Raw genomic sequence first — 19,860 nt, forward strand, 5'->3', positions numbered from 1 at the left:
ATCACCAACAGCCCCTCTGCCATCAATTTTCTGGAACTCACTATTAAGGTACAAGACGCTAAAATGATGTGCACCCTATACAAGAAGGACACTGACCGAAATACATTACTACACTATAGGAGCAGCCATTCTAAGAACGTAAAGGATAACTTACCCTTCGGACAATTCCTGAGACTAGGGAGAAACTGCTCTGAAGTTCAACAATACCGACAACATGCTCAACAATTGGAGTCCAGGTTGCAAGCCCAGGGCAGCCCCAAAAAGCTTTTGAAGAACACCCGCAAGAGAGCTCTCTGCACCCTCCGGGAAACACTACTACAACCTAATACCATGATCTCTGAACAGAACATCATTACATGCGTCACCACCTTTTGTCCAGACACCAAGAAGATCAAGAGGATAATCAAACAGTACTGGCTGCTGGTCCAACTCAGCCTACCCGATGAACCAAGCCCTATGATGGCACTCAAACGTTCCAAAAATGTCAGCGACTATCTCACTCATGCTAGGCTGTCCATAAAGACATAAAGAACTACACTCTGGAACCTCAGGGATATATCGGATCATCAGACCTGTGGTACCTGCACTGTTTGTAGATTCCTGGGAGGATAGCTCAGTGGCAACATGCTCACCTTGGAACCAAGACGACAGGAAGTAACACAGGCTAGATCCCGGGTCCGCGCTTAGAAACCTCTGGGTATATAAATAACCTATCATATATCATTCACAAGTAAAATCAAGGTCTCAGGTATGTGGGCCAGACCAAGAGATCCGTTAATAAATGCATTACACAGGATATGTTGCAGGTCACTAACTGCGCCCCTGGTATTGCACTTGATTGCATACAACACAGTCAAGACGACTTTAAATGGTGGGTTCTAGATAGAGTCCTAGATAATACCAATGTCAGCAATGCCCTCAATCATAAGGAGGCATGCTGGATGTTCAAACTCCAATCCATCTCCGTTGGTCTGAACAAGGCCCACCCAGCGGGCCCATATAGCTGAATTGCTCTGTGCCACTTTGTTAGCTCTTTACAAATCTGGTAGTGACTTCAGTGTTCCACCTAGCCACTCCACGATTTTTACTGCCACCAAGCATTATCATGCTTCACCCTTTCCACCTGAGTCCATTACTTATCATTGACCAATTATAACCTTTTTATCCCATATCTGAGCCCTCTGCCACTTGGAGTGGATCTCCCCTTCTCTCCTATGTCCTGGCACGTATAGCGTTCCCAACCTGACAGCTCTGTCCGATGGGACAGCACATCCGTGGTTACACCCGTAAACATTGAATGATAGCATTATTCCTTCCCGCATGCGCGCCCACCCGCTATTTCAGACTCTATTCTAGCGTGGAAGCACAATGTCCATGGCGAGCAGCTCCCATACAGTGGCCCACACTCGAGCCGCCAGCATTTCAAACTATGCAGCTGCTACGCACAGCGCAGGTAAGCAGTCTCCTGCTACCTCCACCATTTCAGAGCCAACGAAGCTCTCAGACCACAACCTCATTCACGTCGTGCCTTACAGAGTGCTTCAAACTGAGACGCGCTCCGCATCTTTATGGGCCCAGCACGCACCCGCTCAGAGCCTTGATGCGCACAGCAACACGCGTGCTAAGGCAAGCACAGCGTGCTAGTATGCACAAGTAGTGCCCTCCTCCTTCTCCACTCTCCCCCATGGAGAGGGCACTCTTACAAACCAAAAGTATGTGGGATACGTGTCCGCAGCTAACCCTCCGCATTAAAACCCATGTGTTTCACTCCAACAGATTTCCTTTGACAACATGGACTCCAGTTGTGCCCTGCATGGCCACACATGCTCCATTCTTGGCTTGAAGACCTCCCCCTGATGACACCCTGCCGCTGTCCCATAGTGGTGCATTCGCAGCCCCCCTTGCCCTACAGAACTGACCTGACCAGCTACTCTGACCCCCAGGACACTTGCACAAGGTCAGTGATACTTACTTAGGAAGCCCAGTCTTCCTCATCTTTATTGATTACTCTACCCGGCCGTCCAGATCCCACCAAGTAGTTTTCTTTTTATCCCAAATGTTTTTTCTTCCTCTAAGTTACCACATGTGCTCTTTTCACAGCGAAACACCATCTACGGCCTGGAAGAAGGCGCCATGAACTGTAGCCGAAACGTCCGAGGACCCAGCTAACACCAAGCTAGATTGTCCATTTTACACCCAGGGAAACCCACCCCGACGTAGACCCAGGCTTGGTCTCTTTTAGCCTGCAGCCAGACCTACGTTAGGTCATTTATGGGAACATGTATATGAATATTTTGTTGATGCATTATTTGTTTATGCTTTTGTTTTTGTTCATAATCATGTCAGGCCATGTTTTGCACTGTTTTATGTTTCAATAATTATCAGTCACCACAACAATGTACATATGTACTGCTTTAAGGCAATCTGCGGTACTCACACAATGCACGGTCTAAAAATTGTTGCGGTTTGACGGTGTTCTTTTTCAAAGGATGTTTAGTAATATCTATGCTAAACAGCTGTTATTGGTAGACATAGCACCATGATGATGTTTTTCATTTGCCATCAAAAATAAGAATAAAGCCAATGGCACAGCCAATTTGAAAAGGCTGCTCTTATTCCTACTAGTATATGTTATAGATAACTTACTTCAATTGCTCTGTAACTACATACACCCAGTATTAGACTGTGGATGGGTATTTCAGGCACATTTATCTCAGCCAACACTCTGGACTAATACCACATACACAACAAAAGGTATGGTAAATTTACAAATGGCAGGACCCCCTTGTTTGTTACATTTCTAATGTTTGCCCTCAGTCCTGCCAATTAGTTACGTTTGTTTCAGCAGGTGCATCTCCAGAAGGAAGAGGATCTTAGCCCCCTTGCTACTGGCATATGTGATTACATTGCGTCTTTTAATGGGGTTGCCCAACCCTCGCACATTCCATGATAGCAAAGTCACCTGCATAGTTAATCCGGTCGCATATGCCATTTTTGTAAGTTTCACATTTTATTATTTACTGGAGAATGTCCTGTTTCAAACAACATTTTGTGCGCCTCCACCAGGTGCATTTTCTGTTCCCCCACAGAGCCAACAAACTCAACCCGCCCACCCCCACCCTCAGGACCCCCCAAACTTTGGTCATGTTGTTACCCACCCAGCCCCTGCCAAACTAATGTCCACCCAGACGCACCTGCATGGGGGCTGCAGTCACCGGGCAGGATGTAGCCAGAACGACATAATGGACCTAGGTCCAACATGTTTACGTGAACCCTCTAGCCAAGATTGGTGCCCTTTCCTCGTAATTTCAACCAAAATAAGTTTCAGTAAATGCCATTGTAATTTCCTTTCTGAGTTTTAAATCGGCAGCTCCTGTGCCATTCTGCGGGAGCGGGATTCGGGATTCAATGAATGACGTCGCTTCCTCCGGCACTGTGAAGAAATAATTTTTGCTGTTGAATTGTGCCGGGTACAACATGGTGCATTGCACATTTCTTTCCCTCAGTAGCTTTTTGACTCTGAGGAATGTGTGCCTCTTGCGGTGCACCGCTACCGTATAGTCAGGTTAAATATGGATGGTATTCGACCCCATCTTAAGGACCTTTTTCTCGCGCACTGCCCACAGTATTAGGTCTCGATCTTGATAGTTCATTATGTGGGCAATGATGGGGCGGGGGTAGTCTCCGGGTTTAGGTTTAGCCGCCAGGCCCCTACAGGCGCGTCCTACAATGAAGTGAGGTAACCAGCCGGGATCCCACAGTTGTTCCCGCAGCAGGCCATCCACAGTAAGCTCCATTTTACCATGTAGTGCATCCTCTGAGACCCCGGTAATGCGTATATTGTTCCTTCATGACCTGGATTCCAGGTCTTCGCATTTGGCCTTCACCTGCCTCATGTTGCTGGTTAGAGTAGACACCGCTGTCTGTAATGCTGCCACGTTATCCTCTGTGTTGCTGATGCGACCTTCAGCCTTCGTGATGTGTTTCTCTTTCGAGCTGCACCCGGATAGAGGATACATCCGCTGTAATGCCATCTAGTTTAGTGTTAAGCAACTGAAAACCTCTTTGGACCGTCTCCAAAACACGGTGCAGGTGAAGGGCATTCGACTTCTGTGGAGTCTCCGCATCGCCCGGTAGCGGAGGATGGTCATCAGGGCCTACAGGTTGTTTTGCCGCTGGGGTGGTGAAGCGGTCCATGGTGCCCTTTTCATCGCACTCGATCCTATCGTCATTGTCTTGGCCACTGGTTACTGTTGTATTGATGGGTATGTAACAGCGCATGGCCCCTAAGGAGTCTCCTCCGTTTTCAATGCGCCACTCCTTAGAAGTCTATTGGACAGCTAGGAGCCCCTGTGCTCATGCCTCCTCAGCTTAGCACGAACACTGGCAGTAATTGTGCCATCTGCTGCCTCCCAACCTGTGCCGCAGCGTTCGCTGTGTTCCCAGCTTTCACCTACTGGTACTGCACGCCGCATCGGCCAGTGGCACACAATTCAGCTGGTCCCACAACGCTGCACCACAGGAGTCACTCCGGGGGGCTCTGCTTCTCTCCCCCGGCTGCAGCCAGCAGCCTCACACCACTGCGGCCAACGCCCGGACCGCCCAGCATGAGGCGGAAGTAGGCTTTATGTGGATCCGACCAGGGTCAGATCAATGTAACCCAATGCGGCCTCCCCCAACCCAGGTGGCGAGCACAGCCACGTTTATCCACCCGACGTGTGTGGCAGCACCGTCCCTGCAGCTGCGACACAGTCCCAGGTAGCTCTTGCCGTGTCCCGGTCAGGCTGCCACACTCCGCCACCACAGCCAGATCGAGTTGGCGTCCAACCTTCGTCTCTTCAGCAGTGTCACCTCCGCGTGCAATGGAGGTAAGCTTCGTGTTCCTCACTGTGCGTCCATCGCAACAAGTCAGCTCAGCCCCTCACGGCGCAGCAGCTCCGCTGCACCATCAATCAGGCATGCGTGGCACGTCGGCTCTGGTGTTAAACAGCAGTATTACCCAGCAAAATGAGTACCGCACAAGCCAGTATTAACCTCGCTGAGCCCCAGGGGTCTTAGGAACAGGACAGCATGACTGTATTGAATATCTGGCGGGTTCCTGAAAAAGCTAATGGCTCATCCGGTCCATCTGCGCGTGGAGCTCAAGAGAGGTCCGCCACCTTGGCTTGCCACTTCACAGCGCCCCGAGGGAGACCCATTTTGGCAAGGAGGATCCAAGCCCGGCCGAGGGAGATCCTGGGGCGAAGAGCAATCGCCCAAGTGCGAGATCATTGAGAAAACTTTTGCTTGTTGTTTTGAACTAGCAGCCAGGCAAGAGACTTTTACAGGAAAAGAGACTTTGCCTCTAAAGGTTTTGATATCGCTGAGTTGGAACTGTGAACCTCGTGCTGACGAGGCCAAGGAGTGTGCTGTGCTCGAGAGTCCCCGCCATACCATCCTGACTTATCATTTTGTGAACACCTCTTTCTTTTCTGGTGAACATTATCCCACACTCTTTTTGTAATTTAGAAGTAAGGCTTGGCAATAGTTCTTTTTTTAGTATAGGCCCTTTTTATATGACAAGACGCCACTAGGACTGCCTTATTATTCGATGGTCGTAGCTTGCTCCCATCTTCGATTTAGGTTTAGATTAGGCGTTTATCTCACCCATTATAAAGTTCAATAAACACCCTTTAACTGTGATCACTTGTGTCTGTCTTTACTGTTGCCACCATGTGTTCCTTGCAATATCTAGCCTTATTTTTGCAGCATAGCGCATACCTGGTGGTATTTTTGCTCTTTCATGTGAACCACAGCTCTACCTGTATTCGTCAAATAGACAGGGGCGTGTTTCATGGGAAAGGACAGGGGCGTGTTTCATGGAAAAGTTCACCCTCATTGAGGAGACTCCCTCTGTACTGACTTGGGTTTTTCACAGAGAAGAGCGGTTCGTCCCACCACCTGTTCCATTCGTGAGTACTGACATTCTGCCTTTCCCTGGCCACACAAGAAGGGTCCCAGGCCAGTTTTCCTGGGTGTATCATCTCTGATTCATCACAGCTGTCTGTAAAGAAAGTACTTTCATTTTTACAAGGGTATATGCAGCGAGATAATTTATTGACAACTGACAAGCAGAGAGAGTATTCCATTTTAGGGGCTGGGTGTTCCCCATGTCCTAACCTCAGTTAAAATGATGCACAACAAGAATCTTGTTAGAATTAAACAGTCTAAGTGTGTATGAACATAGGTTAAAGATCATGTGTAGTCCCACAGCATGTCCTTTTAAACAGGGGCTTAGCTATGGACTGGACAATAGCCCTATGTTGAAATCAATTCTATGCCCACCTCATCCCCATTCCTTTAACAATGAAACATTTATGGTACTCATTTTTAAATCCTTGTAAATTGCACAGAGGGGACTGCCTATGTTTGCGCTTAGGTCCCCTCCATACAATGTATCATTTGCACTGCTTAGTGAAAAACAAAGGTGTAAATGCAGGTGTACTCAACTATATGTCTTAGTTTTTGCACTTCGCAGGGAAAATAGAATGAACACCACCTACCATTTATGCATGAGCAGCAGCATTTACAATGGATTCATAGGGAAACCACCTGTTTTTGAATGTGTAAGAAAACGGCAGATTCAATAGGAATCCATAGCATTTATGCCAGCATGAACATGTCATCCTGGGGTAAATGCGATCACATTTGTATGGCGGAGAGGATGGGGGATATTCCCTTGCGTGACCCTTCTCTGCCATACAAATGAATGAACATTTGTGGTAGAGGAAAAGCTGTGCATAAAATGTTTATGCATGCATTTTATGCATGTATTTCCCTCTACTCCATGATAAACATGAGCTCAATGGTGAGTATATTCTGAATCTGCAATAGTCCTTGTCCGTCCTTCGGGGTGTTTTCAATCATCAGACACATTGGCTCAAGGACAACTTCTGGTTTGTGTTATGCTTTCAAAACATTAATAAGATGCATTTAAAAAAGAACTAGAATGATTCTATTTGTATCGGTGATAATAAAAGTTTGTTATCTCAAGTTATACTCTTATAATTTACTTAGTATTAGTTGTTTTGGTATGGTGAGATTCGTCTTTAGTTGCTCTGAAGGTTAGGTAAATGTGCACTGATTAGATATGCACATTTATTCCAAGTAGAGGAATACAAACGCAAAATTTAAAAAGATAGGATTCCTATTTCAAGAATGATGTCTCCATCGGGCATCACTTAAACGTGTTATGCATATAGATTTCAACCCTAGATCAGTGCTGACAAATATTGAGGCTTATGCAACCCATCATAGTTAAAATACACAGTAGTTCACCCTTCCTGGCCCACAGGTCATCAATGTTTATGGTCCAGCATTGACCTCCTAGTCTCTCATAACTAAAATGTCTACAGAGCTATCGATCAAACAAAAATGTATTGACTTTTTGGAGCCCAGGTAATCCAAGAAGTGACCTAGATTTTTGTTTTTTCTGAAACTGTTTGTGCACCCTATCTCGAGTAGCACACGCTGCTGTCAGTTTATACCCAATGGAACATGCCACCCCCACCATGCCAAATTCATCAAGTTCTGCAAACAAGTCATGGGTTTAGTGTCATACTCACCATGGTGAACACCAAGTAGTACAGTGCTGTTGTGGGCAAAAGGAAGAGCAGGATTGTGAAGAGAAGCGTCCCAATAAACAACTGCAATAAACAAAACGCACTTGATCAGGTAAGGTTGGCTAGCTGTGCAGACATTCAGGTGATGCTGCATAAGTGCAGCGTTGAGCTGGCAGGTTTGATTTGGGCATTAGCTTAGCTAAATGTTAGAGTACAATTACAGCAGCAAAGGGTCTTGTAATAATATAGTGAAAGCACAGTTGATCAATGTTTTTGAAAAATGTGAGCAGACCAGGGATGTTGACAGACTAGGTTATCTGCAAATTAAAACTAGGCTCTTCTTCAAACTAAACGAGCCGATAAGTAGTCTTCATCTGTCATGCCAAAGCTCTGATAGTACATCTCTACGTCTAGTAGTACTTATCTGTAGAAAGTTGGTACTGGTGTTCCAAAACTGTCCTAACCCGATGAGCCTGATGGGTATTACTTGCTCAATGGATAGACCTCTGGGTCACCATCTATCACTAGTTTCTAAGTTTCTGTTGTTAGAACACGACTGGTGGCCTAATAACATGAGAAAAGAAATGACCGGTAGGCAGGAGGCAGCTCACAAACAGTGCTTCATGTAAAAGTCTCCCCTGTGCATCTTATTCCGGACTTTTGACAAGGTGAAGGCTGCAGTGGAAGCAAGGTTTGAAAAGACGCATAGCGCTCAAATAAGAGTCAATCTCCTGAGCGGGAAAATACAGCTGCTGAATGTGTAATAGTGCTCCTGCAATCACAGAGCACTGGTAGACTATCAGCAACAGTGAATGCAGAGGGGTAGGAAACTAATATTTAGATCATCCCTGAAAGTAAGTGTTTTCCAAATGTCGCACCTGGTCCAAGTCGTAAGAACAGGAGTCCACCCTCTGCCGAAGGACATTCCATTTCTTGCCTCTGAAGAGTCGCCACAAGGATGACAGTCCATAGATCTTCAAGCAGTACAGCCTGGTGGAAAGTACAGCAAAAACGAATCAGCAAAGGGTTAGCAACAAGATATACCAGAGTGGACAAAAGAGGAAAATGTAGTGTCAATACAGGGCAAGAAAAGTACATAACAGGAAACTCAGTTTACAGTGAAGAGGAAGAGGAAAAGAGGAGTCAATTCAGCGTAAAAAAGAAAACCTGTGATGGAAAACAGTAATGCCTAGAACACAGACACGAAACAAAGAATACAATGCAGTGCAAAAAAGGGTATACAGTGGAATATAGTATTTCTGAGGAAGAACAAGAAGAGGAGAGAAATTAAGTAAGTTGAAAACTAACTTCAAGTACAGCCCTGTGGAAAATCGATGGAGAAGTAAATAGAAAGATGAAAATAAACTATAGGGGACAGTACAGACAGATTAAGCAACAAGAAGGGAGGAATCATTGCAGGATCAGAATGCAGCTCAATATTGTGACATCGAGCACCACTCCTTTTGTTCTAATATGGCCTGCAGCGAGCAGGAATGCTCACCTACTATGTGATGCACTACCTGGAGGACGTAAATGGGGGAATAGCAAGAGCTCCTCCTGTCCTAGATCCTCTTGTGGAATGTCAGCAAAAGTGGATTCCATTTACAGCCTCCGTTATAGAGATTTGCCCTTCAGAGGAAGTGAACCTTTTTTCCCACCACCCAGGCACATTTCCATTCAGGTATCTGCTACATGCAACCTCCCATTCCCATAGGGAATGTTGTTTGGAAAATGTACATGCTGATTTTAACTTCATTGTTTGCAAGTCCAGCACTTCATCTGCCTGATCGCTATCTAGGAAAACGAAAACTTACCTTGCCCCCTGAACTGTTTTGTTCCCACACAGAGTCCACAATGAGACTTACACGCTTTGTGAAGCCCAGAAGATTGCACCCAATTTCATGCCCCCTGAACTGTTTTGTTCCCACACAAAGTCCACAATGAGACGTTACATGCTTTGTGAAGGCCAGAAGATCGCACCCAATTTCAACCTCAACTAAGATGGTGGATAGTTCTTTAAGCCTTCAGTTGACCCCATACTGGTGGTATTTAAGCCTAATTGCCCACAGAGAAACAACAATAGAATGGTGCCCATAAGGCTTGTTATGAAGGTGGGAAACACTTAAGAGGGAAAAGAAGGAGAAGAGAGAATAACCAAACAGATTCAAGAAATAGAGAAACCAGGGAAGAAGCAGCAGGCAGGGCACGATATCCCTAAGAATGAGACTTCCAAAAAGCAAGCTGGGTGCTACATCTCAGACTGTATACTAGATCAGCGAACCCGGGGAAAAACAATATTGCAATAGTTAGGCACTGGTACACCTTAAGTAAAACCCACACGGACACCTTCATACTAGTGTTCTTTATAATTTGCAGTGTTATTCCCCTAGAACCTTGGGCGTTACCCCATCCATCCTGACAAAGTCTAACAGTTTTGAGCTGTACATTCCTGGCATTTGTGTGTTCTAATCACTCGCCGCGGCTGCCTAGGTGCACCAAAAAGTGAAAATCAATGCATTGAGAATAAGGAAAATATAAATGACCACTTTACAACCTATGGAAGGAGAGAAAATAACTCATGAGAGGTGAATAAGGAGGATAACAATGAGCACAGTATAGTCTATGGAGAGAAGAGCACAAGAAACAAGGTGAAAGCAAAAATAGCAATGCCATGCCAATGGAGGAAGCACAACAGAAATAAATAGGGGATGTAGACAGATCACATCAGGTGGTGTGGAACAGCTTGCGGCAAAATAAAACTAAGCAGGAATGAACACAAAGTAAAAGGGGACAATACCCTTGAGTGCCACAGAGATCAAAGGTAGTGAGAAGTCTAGGTTAAATACATGGCAAATAAAAAGAATTGCATGGAGTGCAGTATGGCATCAGAAGAACAGGCAAAATAGGAACTAACTGTGTATAGAAAAAGACCTTCAATGAGTCCAAACCAGTTTATGGATAATATGACAAAAGTGATAAGCGAAGAAGAAACATTGGTCAGAGTACAGAACAGCCGCTAGAAACCATCACAGATTGTATCAATACTGCACATGGTCAAAAAGAAATTGTTACTTAACTGTAACAATATTTCACTGGAGCGGTCATTTCCACAGATTCACATGGCTAAAATGAGGTCTTATGCCGGTCATAACAATTCCAAAGAATAGAATGTTGGTAAATCCTCCATGTCATCAGGGTCCAGTATCTGATTTTCCTAATTATGTCACAGAGACAATCCAAAAGCCCACACCACGCTTAGATTAGTATTGACAGGTACAAAGATGGAATTGAACACAACCATCAGGTATGGGTGAAAGATGACAAGTCTTTTAAAAATACCAGTGAATCAGTGTTGGTATAAGGATGTAAATGGTAATTCCCCAGCATTAGTCTTCTAGAGAAAGTAACTGAGCTACTGTAGGGGCAAGTTCGCTCTTAGGTGCAGCTTAGAAGAGCCTGCTTAGTGCAACAAAAGCACTACCTTTTACTCCTCGATAACTGCCATAAAAACACATCACATACCATACACATATAAACGCTATTCTGTCTATTTTGGATTCCAATAAATACGTATCTTAATCCCATTTCACATGGTGCTTCTTTTTAAACTATGCAAGCTGTTTAAGAAGTTAAAATGTGTGTTTTTTGGGAATTTAAAATATGTCAAAGTCAGATGTAAACAATATGAAAGATACTGAGCAGTTACCCATTTGTTCCCATTGTTGTTACTGGTCAACATTAATACAGAATTGGATTAAAAGGTTTTCCCAGACTATTGCCGCGTTGTCAGTTCACCCCAGACAGGCTGACCAGGGTGAACCAGGGCTCGAGCCCACTATGTTAGAGGGGATGCAGCAACACTGGAACCTACTGGGATGTCTGGTGGGACTGGCCAAAATGCAGTCATATTGGAAGGAGGTACTGGCCTGGATAAAAGGCATAGATGGTGTTGAGAGACTTTTGACCCCATATTGATCCTCTTTGGGTTACACGATGATGGGGAAACTTACTCCAGACTCACACATATGCCTAGAAACATATTGCTTGTGGCAAGGGCATGCATATTGATGGGTAATTGGAGTGTTTGCGATCTTTGCTACCCGAGCAGTGCACAAGACTGGCCCTCTATACCTGCAAGACAAGCTTAAACCTCACCACCCACGCCGCACCATAAGATCCGCACTCCTTCTGGTGATCCCAACCACCAACTCGGTCAGGATCGGAGGACCCTCGTTCTCAGCCTTTGCCCCCACTCTATGGAACTCACTTCCTCCTCACATCCGACATGCCGAAGACTATTTGTCATTCCGCAAACTACTAAAAACATGTCTCTTCCCATAACTCCAAAGATCACTCCAAAGATGCGCATTAAACTTCCCGGTAACCCAATGAGGATGAAACTACCCTCCTGGTTGTCAAAACCTCAGCTCCTAACCACTGGCTAGGTTAAAGCGGATGGATAGAACGGATGGAGTGGACACCCGTCACCAGATGCCCGCTCACCGTGCCTTCATAAAACGGATGGAGGAGATGGAACGGATGGAGGAAGTGGAGGGGACGAAACGGAGGGAATGGACGGAACGGAGAGAGTGGACAGAACGGTTGGTGCGGATGGAACGGTTGGTGCGGATGGAACGGTTGGTACAGATGGTGCAGATGTTACAGATGGTGCAGATGCTACAGATGGTGCAGATGCTACGGAGGGTGCAGATGCTACGGAGGGTGCAGATGCTACGGAGGGTGAGGATGGTGCGGCTCTTACGGAGGGTGCGGATGCTACGGATCTTATGGAGGGTGCGGATGGTGCAGATGTTACAGATGGTGCAGATGTTACAGATGGTGCAGATGCTACGGAGGGTGCAGATGCTACGGAGGGTGCAGATGCTACAGATGTCGGGGATGGTACGGACGTCGTAGATGGTGCGGACATCGCAGATGGTGCAGAGATGGTGTGGACGTAGCAGATGGTGCGGACGTCGCGGTTGATGCAGATGTCGCGATTGATGCGGACGTCGCGATTGATAGGGATGTCACAGATGCTGCCGATGCTGTGGATGTTGCTATATATCTGTATGTCGCTATGTACGTCCCACTGTCCTGCTCAAGTGCCTGTCTCAGGCACTTTTACTGATAACCACCATATAACACCACTACGCTTACTGTCTTCTATACACCATCATTCATCTTGAACACAGCTATACCCCTGATAATTTGGCCACGCTGTTCACATACGAACACGACCCCATGAACACCTCATCACCCTAATAAAAACACAGCACAGCAAAAGGCTACAACAAAAGCCACTGGGGCTGGGGCTCTATCAAGTCCTTTTTCCAGGTGGAACCCCCAAGCAGGACGAGCGATCTTGCTGAGTGTGAAGTACACCCACAGGCCCAGGAACTTGTACCAAATGATGTTTTAAACATTACGGACCCCACATTAGCAACAACAAACAACAACTCTCTCTGCTATACCCTACCAGACACGCTGGGGATGCAAAAATCCACCGAATTTGAAACGCAAGCAGGAGACAAGAGTGCAATAGAGGAAGCAGGGAGCACAAATATCTCTAATGCAGAGAACAAGCCATTGTTGTGAGCCACTAACACACAGAGACTATCTGCACCCCCTAACCTGTGCCCCCTGAGTGAGGCCATGGGAGCCCCCAATACTGCCCCCAGTATGCTTCTTGCACAAAATGAAATACAAGCGCAAATCACTGCTCTCCAGTTTGCCATGAAAGTGCTCCTACGACTCAGTGGAAAAATTCTAGAAGAGGTACAACAAATATCTTCATCGAAAGCAGAGCACGGAGATGGCAGTGCAGAACTGGACAACCTCATTGAAGCCGCCAATCAGCTGACAGACATTGATGGACAGCAGTGGGACAACGTGTCCCTATCCCCCAATAATGGTTGGGAGGTAAGCGGGATAGATGAGGAAAATGAGGAGCAATTAAACAGTAAAACTTCTTCCATATACTTCACAAGGAGGCAACACAGACTGCAGAAGCGGCCCAACCATCGGGCAAATATGTGTCCACAACCCCAGGCCGGCCAGATAACCAGAAAACGACAGGCTAATGTAGAGATGAACGTATTCACGAAGAAAACATCGAAGAGAAGTAAAAGATGAAAGATGAATGCAAAACCATCTGGAGTGTTAACAAGCTGGCTTATAAATGATCAGAGCCAGAATAGGGCAGATGACACTTCAATCGTTAATGGGGTCCTGGAGGTCTCCCTACCCGAGGAGACCAGTGTACCCAGGCATACTGGGGAGGAAGGGATGCTGAAGGGGGTTAGTAGGAACTGGAGTGGCGCTTAGTGTTAATAGTCACCCCCCCCTCCCCCGGCAACTCTAGTTGCCAAAATATTTACAGTAAGCTGAGCCCCACTGGTCTTTACTGGAAACCGCACAAATAGATCATCAGACTTGCTGATAGTATGCAGTAACATTTTGGCACTCAGGGTCACAACGTCCAGTGACTTTGTATTTGTGGAACCGATGGAATCTGCTAACGAAAACTTTGCCTGAGTACACTATACAACCCCTGAGGTAGCCTACCTTATACGTAACCAGCAATCGTCTATAGAGTCAATCGGTTATATTATTCACTGTCCTAGCCACTTTTCCCCTCCACCTCCTGTGGCTCGTACTTTGATTACTGAAGCCAAGAGGGGGGAGAGCAAGTAATGGAAGCCAGGGGGTTGGTCATGTTACTGAGCCACTGACCGAGAATGGTTCCAAAGGTTCCTTGTAAAGCAACTATCGGGAAAACAAGTGAACCTGGATGATTGCAAGCTGGAACACTACGGGGCATAAACACTTTTTGGCCAACGAGGGGTCATTGCCCCTGTTGCTCGACTTTGATATATTTCTCCTTCAAGAGACATGGCTAACCTCCCCAATTGTCTTTGACGGGTACATTGTGCACCAGGAATTGGCGGGAAAAGGCCCAAGGGATCGCCCGTTTGGGGGTCTGTTTCTAGGCACAAAGCAAAAATGTACAGTACACACAATTAATTGCCTTCCAAATGCTGTAACGTCTTTGCGGTTGAGGTAACATTGAACAGTAGGACAGGGGCCCGGAATATCCTGATCCTGAATGTGTATATTCCCCCGGATAGTTCCAGCTTGGAAGAGATGGATAACAATATTGATGTAATATGTGCAGACTGGACAACAATAATGGGTCATGACATCAAACCTCCTTGGTGGGGGGATCTTAACGCAGGATATGTTGACATGGATGAATGTGCTAACTATCATTTTGTGATAGCAGAAAGGGCAATGATGCTGAAAAAAGGAAATAGAAAGGGAAAGCAGTGTCTGAACTTTGTGAAGGAATGGGAGATGATAATGCTAAATGGCAGAACAGGAGGAGACATCCTGGGACAGAGCACATGGAGGGTAGGTAAAAAGGCAGCAACCCTCAATTACCTTTTCAGCAGTACTGAAAAAGTAGAATCAATGAAGGTAATGGGCAAAGAATATAGCGACCATTCGATCACTGAGCTGACCATTAGAATGCCCCAGGAATAGTTAAGAATGACAGGTGTAAGTGGGATAGGAGTAAATCACGCTGGCAACCCGATCAAATGGTGCAAGAAAAACATAGATAATGCATGTGACCTAGGGGGTACCTTGATATCTTTGGAACTTAGTGAATTGGCCCTAGTAAATGCAAACAAATTTGAAAAGCGCTTAAAATGATTGGCCTCCAATGCCGGGAAATTGATAACAAGGGGTTTGACTATTACGACCAAACACCACCAAAATCCCTTTCACAAAGCAATAAGGGATGCCAAACAGCAAATGCGCAAATTGGGCGGACCAAAGTGGTTGGGGGCTCCGCTGCTGAGACTTACACAAAGATCAAAAAGAATTAAATCAGAATACCGGTCTAAGCTTAAGAGAGATACTCTGCCAAGAACAGGTGGCAACACATTCTTGAGGCATTCCGAAGTAATTCAACGCGTACAATCTGGCAAACACTCTCAATGGCCAAGGGGGATAGCCATGAGAACATTGTGAACCCTATTAGCGAGGAAAAGTGGTCAGAATACATATGTGCTAAGTCTAAGGCAATCCACCCGCAAAACTACGCCAAGGGTAGGAATGACCGGTGGCACCTATCGATTGGCTTGGAAGAAATATATGGAACAAGTTACTTACCTGTAACTGTTGTTCTCCAGCATGGGTCTGGCATGGATTCACATGCTCATGAATATTCCCCGTCGTCAGGCTGGGAATCCTCGGTAAAGAAAAAATCAGTATCAGTTTCGTTTCTGATCTGTCTTTCGTAGTAGTAACCAATCACTGATCTCTGCGTCATACTGACCACAGCCAATGACTGCCCTCTACCTAAGCCCCGCCTCTGGCAGCCATCTTCAGATTTGGTAGCACGTGAAGAGGCAGTATGACCAAGTGAAGAGCCGCAGAGGGGTAGGCGGGAGGGTTCGCATGTGAATCCATGCCAGACCCATGCTGGAGAACAACAGTTACAGGTAAGTAACTTGTTCCTTCTCCAGCATGGGGTCTGGCATGGATTCACATGCTCATGAATATAAGAATAAATAGCAGTACACACATGCACAACCACGGGGGGTGGCAAAAGGCTCAACATTAAGCAATACAAAAAACTCAACATTAAGCATCTCTTACCTCCTCACCAGACTCACCTTAGGCGAACAGGTTGCGCAGCACTGCTTGGCCGACCCTGGACTCCTCCCTGGAATCCCAATCGACGCAGTAGAATCTCGTGAAGGTGTGCGTCGACCTCCACGTAGCAGCCCTGCAGATGTCCAGCAGGGGCACACCAGATAAGAACGCCGTAGTAACAGCGATCGCTCTGGTCGAATGGGCTCTCGGACGGCCTGGCAGTGGTCGGTTAGCCAACCGGTGGCAGTGCATGATGCAGCCGGAGAGCCATCTGGAAATAGAAGACTTCGAGAGAGCCTTCCCTTGATTCACAGGTCCAAAGTTCACGAACAGCTGTGATGTCCTCCGGAAACTCTTTGTGCGGTCCACGTAGAACTTCAGCGCTCTAGCCACATCCAGCGAGTGCAAAGTCCTCTCGGCCGGCGACGAAGGAGACGGGAAGAAAACAGGTAACACCAAGGGCTCGTTAAGATGGAAGTCCGACGGCACCTTGGGCATAAAGGAGGGGTGCGTCCTAAGCACCACCCTCGAGGCATGGAAAGTCAAGTATGGTGCTTTGCAGGATAGGGCCTGGATCTCTCCCACTCGTCGTGCGGTGGTAATGGCCACCAGGAATGCAGTCTTCCACGACACAAACTTCATCGGTGCGGAGTGCATCGGCTGGAATGGGGGCCCCATGAGCCTGGTCAGCACCACGTTAAGTTCCCACGCCGGGGCCGGGGCCTTCACCGGCGGGAACGACCGGAACAGTCCTTTCATAAACTCTTTTACCAGTTGATGGGACCACAGGGACGTCCGTCCTGGGGTTCTGGTATATCTGGAGATCGCCGCCAGATGAATCTTAATGGAGGCATGGGCTAGCCCAGCCTTTGCCAGCGATAGCAGGTACAGCAGCACTTGAGGGGCCGTAATCCGTAGGGGGTTGATCTTCTGTGCTCGGCACCAGATAGAGAACCTCTTCCACTTATGACCGTAGCATTTGAGAGTCGAGGACGCCCTGGCCTTTGCAAGAACCTCTCTGCAATCGGCCGGTATATCGTAGCCTCCAAACTCTAGCGCTGCAGGAGCCAAGCCTGCAGGTTCAGCGACGCCGGGTTGTGGTGGAAGATGGCGCCTCCTTCTCTGGAGAGAAGGTCCGCGTCCGCCGACAGCTTGATGGGAGGGGACGTTGACAAGTCCAGAAGGTCCGGGAACCAGATCTGCCTCGGCCACGCCGGTGCGACGAGGGTCACCTGCACCGGGACCTCTTGAGCTGGTTGATGATTCGAAGCAGCAACGGCAACGGAGGGACCACATACAAGTATAGGCCGTCCCAGGGGAACGAGAACGCATCACCCATGCTTCTCGGCTGGGGAAACCTGCTGGCGAACCTCTTGCACTTCGAGTTCGTCGCTGTTGCGAACAGGTCGATTTGGGGTTTGCCCCATCGTCGGAAGAGTTGATCCACCTGATCCTGGCGCAGTTCCCACTCGTGACACGCACGCAGCTCCCTGCTGAGCGAGTCGGCGATGGTGTTGCTTTCTCCTGCCAGGTGGAAGGGAACCAGGAACATCCCCTGGGCGACCGCCCAGTGCCACAGATCCTGTGCCTCCTTGGATATGGCTGGGGATCTGGTGCCTCCCTGCTTCCGTATGTAAAACATTGTCGTGGTGTTGTCCGTGAAGATCCGCACCACCTTGCCCTTGAGCGACGGGAGGAACGATTTGAGAGACCAGAACACGGCTCGGAGTTCCAGGACGTTGATGTGCAGGAGCCTCTCCTCCGGGAGCCAGAGGCCTCTTGCGTGGAGATCTCCGGTGTGGGCGCCCCAACCTTCCAGGGAGGCGTCCGTCGTCACCGTCTCCTGGTACGCCGGCGTCTGAAAGTCCTTGCCCGCCGTGAGGTGCGCTCGAACGCCCCACCACTGAATCACCCGCCGGAACACCTCGTTGAGGGGGACCCTGTCTTCGAAGGTGCCCGTCGCCTGCATCCAACGGGCGTCGAGAAATTCTTAAAGAGGGCGCATCCGTAGTCTGCAGAGGCGCACCAGGTAGATGCAGGAGGACATCATCCCCAGGAGGGACTTGATGGACCTCACCCTGGCCACGTCCGTGGCTAGCAGGCGCTGTACTTTGCCTAGAATGGTCCTCGTCCGTTCTTCCGACAGGGCCGCCAGGCGCCTCACTGTATCGAGCTTCGCTCCCAGAAACAGGGCCACCTGCGACGGCACCAGGTGGGACTTTGGGTAGTTTATGGCGAATCCCAGGTTTGTGAGTAGCTGGACGGTCCTCGCAGTGTGTTCGACGGCGAGTTCCCTCGTCCTTGAGCGGATGAGCCAGTCGTCCAGGTAGGGGTAGACGTGAATCCCCTGCAGGCGCAGCCGCGCCGCCACTGGTGCTAGGCACTTGGTAAAGACCCTGGGGGCCGACTTCAATCCGAACGGCAGTGCTCTGAATTGGTAGTGGCGTCCCTGGACGACGAACCTGAGGAACTGTCGGTGACTTTTGAGGATGGGAACGTGGAAGTATGCATCCTCCAGGTCCAACGACGATAGAAAGTCGCCTTCCTCCAGCTGTCCCAGTACGTGCTGGAGGGTGACCATCCTGAACTTTTGTGATCTGATGTATTTGTTCAAACGACGAAGGTCCAGGATGGGGCGCCAGCCGCCCGTCTTCTTCCTGACGAGGAAGTACCTTGAGTACACCCCGGAGCCCCGGAGCCTCTTCAGGACAAGCTCGATGGCGCCTTTCCTGAGCATCGCCCGTACTTCCAACAGCAGTTGCGGGACATGATTTTCCTTCCTGGCCACAGGTGGAACGTGAGGGCACTTCTTCAGGAATTCGATAGAGTGTCCTCTTGCCAGGGTATCCAGCACCCAACGGTCGGTGGAGATGGACTTCCACACGCCGACGAAATTCGTCAGCCGGCCTCCCACCGGGGTGCTTCGGTGGGGGCCCGAGACCACGGCCGGTTCAGTCCTGCTTGGAGGTGGTGGCCTTGCCGCCCTGGCCCCCTTGCTGACGGTGGCGAGGCGCTCCCTGCTTGCCGCGACCCCTGTAGGCCTCCTGAGACGAGGAGCGTGCCGCCTGGCGGTAGGACGACGAGCCACCGCTGGATCCCTTGGAGGCACCCTGTCTGCCTCCGGAGCTCCGAAAGGGCCGTCGTTGCTGAAGGGCTCCTAGGGCGCGGGCCGTCTCCGTGTCCGTTTTTATGGCTTGGAGGGATTCGTCCACCGCCTTCCCGAACAAGTTGCTGCCGTCGAACGGCATGTCCAACACCCTGGTCTGGACGTCCTGACGGAAGTCGGTCGCCCGGAGCCAACCCCGTCGTCGTAGGCAAACACCGTTGCCCAGCTGGCGGAACCCGGTATCGGCAATATCGGTTGCCACCGTTATGGCGTGGTCTGACGCCACCTCGCCCTCTTGCAGTATTTCCAGGGCCTCGGACCTCTTGTCGTCCGGCAGGAAGTCCAATATGGGGACCAGCTTAAACCAGAGCTCCCTGTCGTAACGGGCCACGATCGCCAGGGCGTTGGCCTCTTTGATCGTCGTCGCCGCCGACGAAATGACCCGCCGCCCCATGGCGTCCAACTTCCTTCCCTCGCCGTCCGGCGGGG

At 48.6% G+C, this 19,860-nt stretch overlaps 1 protein-coding gene across 3 annotated transcripts in view; it reads right to left on the reverse strand.

Annotated features, from left to right (window-relative positions):
* The window catches only part of LOC138452946 (phosphatidylinositol N-acetylglucosaminyltransferase subunit Q-like), a 718,081-nt gene that overhangs the window by 324,289 nt on the left and 373,932 nt on the right, over nt 1-19,860 (reverse strand). For all 3 annotated transcript variants that reach the window (XM_069605315.1, XM_069605313.1, XM_069605314.1), the window contains exons 7-8: nt 8,480-8,591; nt 7,605-7,685 (exon numbers count right to left, since the gene is read on the reverse strand). In XM_069605315.1, the coding sequence (XP_069461416.1) occupies nt 7,605-7,685; nt 8,480-8,591 (193 nt within the window). The remainder of the gene's footprint in view (nt 1-7,604; nt 7,686-8,479; nt 8,592-19,860) is intronic.

The sequence above is a fragment of the Ambystoma mexicanum genome, chromosome 4p, assembly GCF_040938575.1.
Source record: "Ambystoma mexicanum isolate Mex_15411 chromosome 4p, UKY_AmexF1_1, whole genome shotgun sequence".
In the NCBI taxonomy this organism is placed as follows: Eukaryota; Metazoa; Chordata; class Amphibia; order Caudata; family Ambystomatidae; genus Ambystoma; species Ambystoma mexicanum.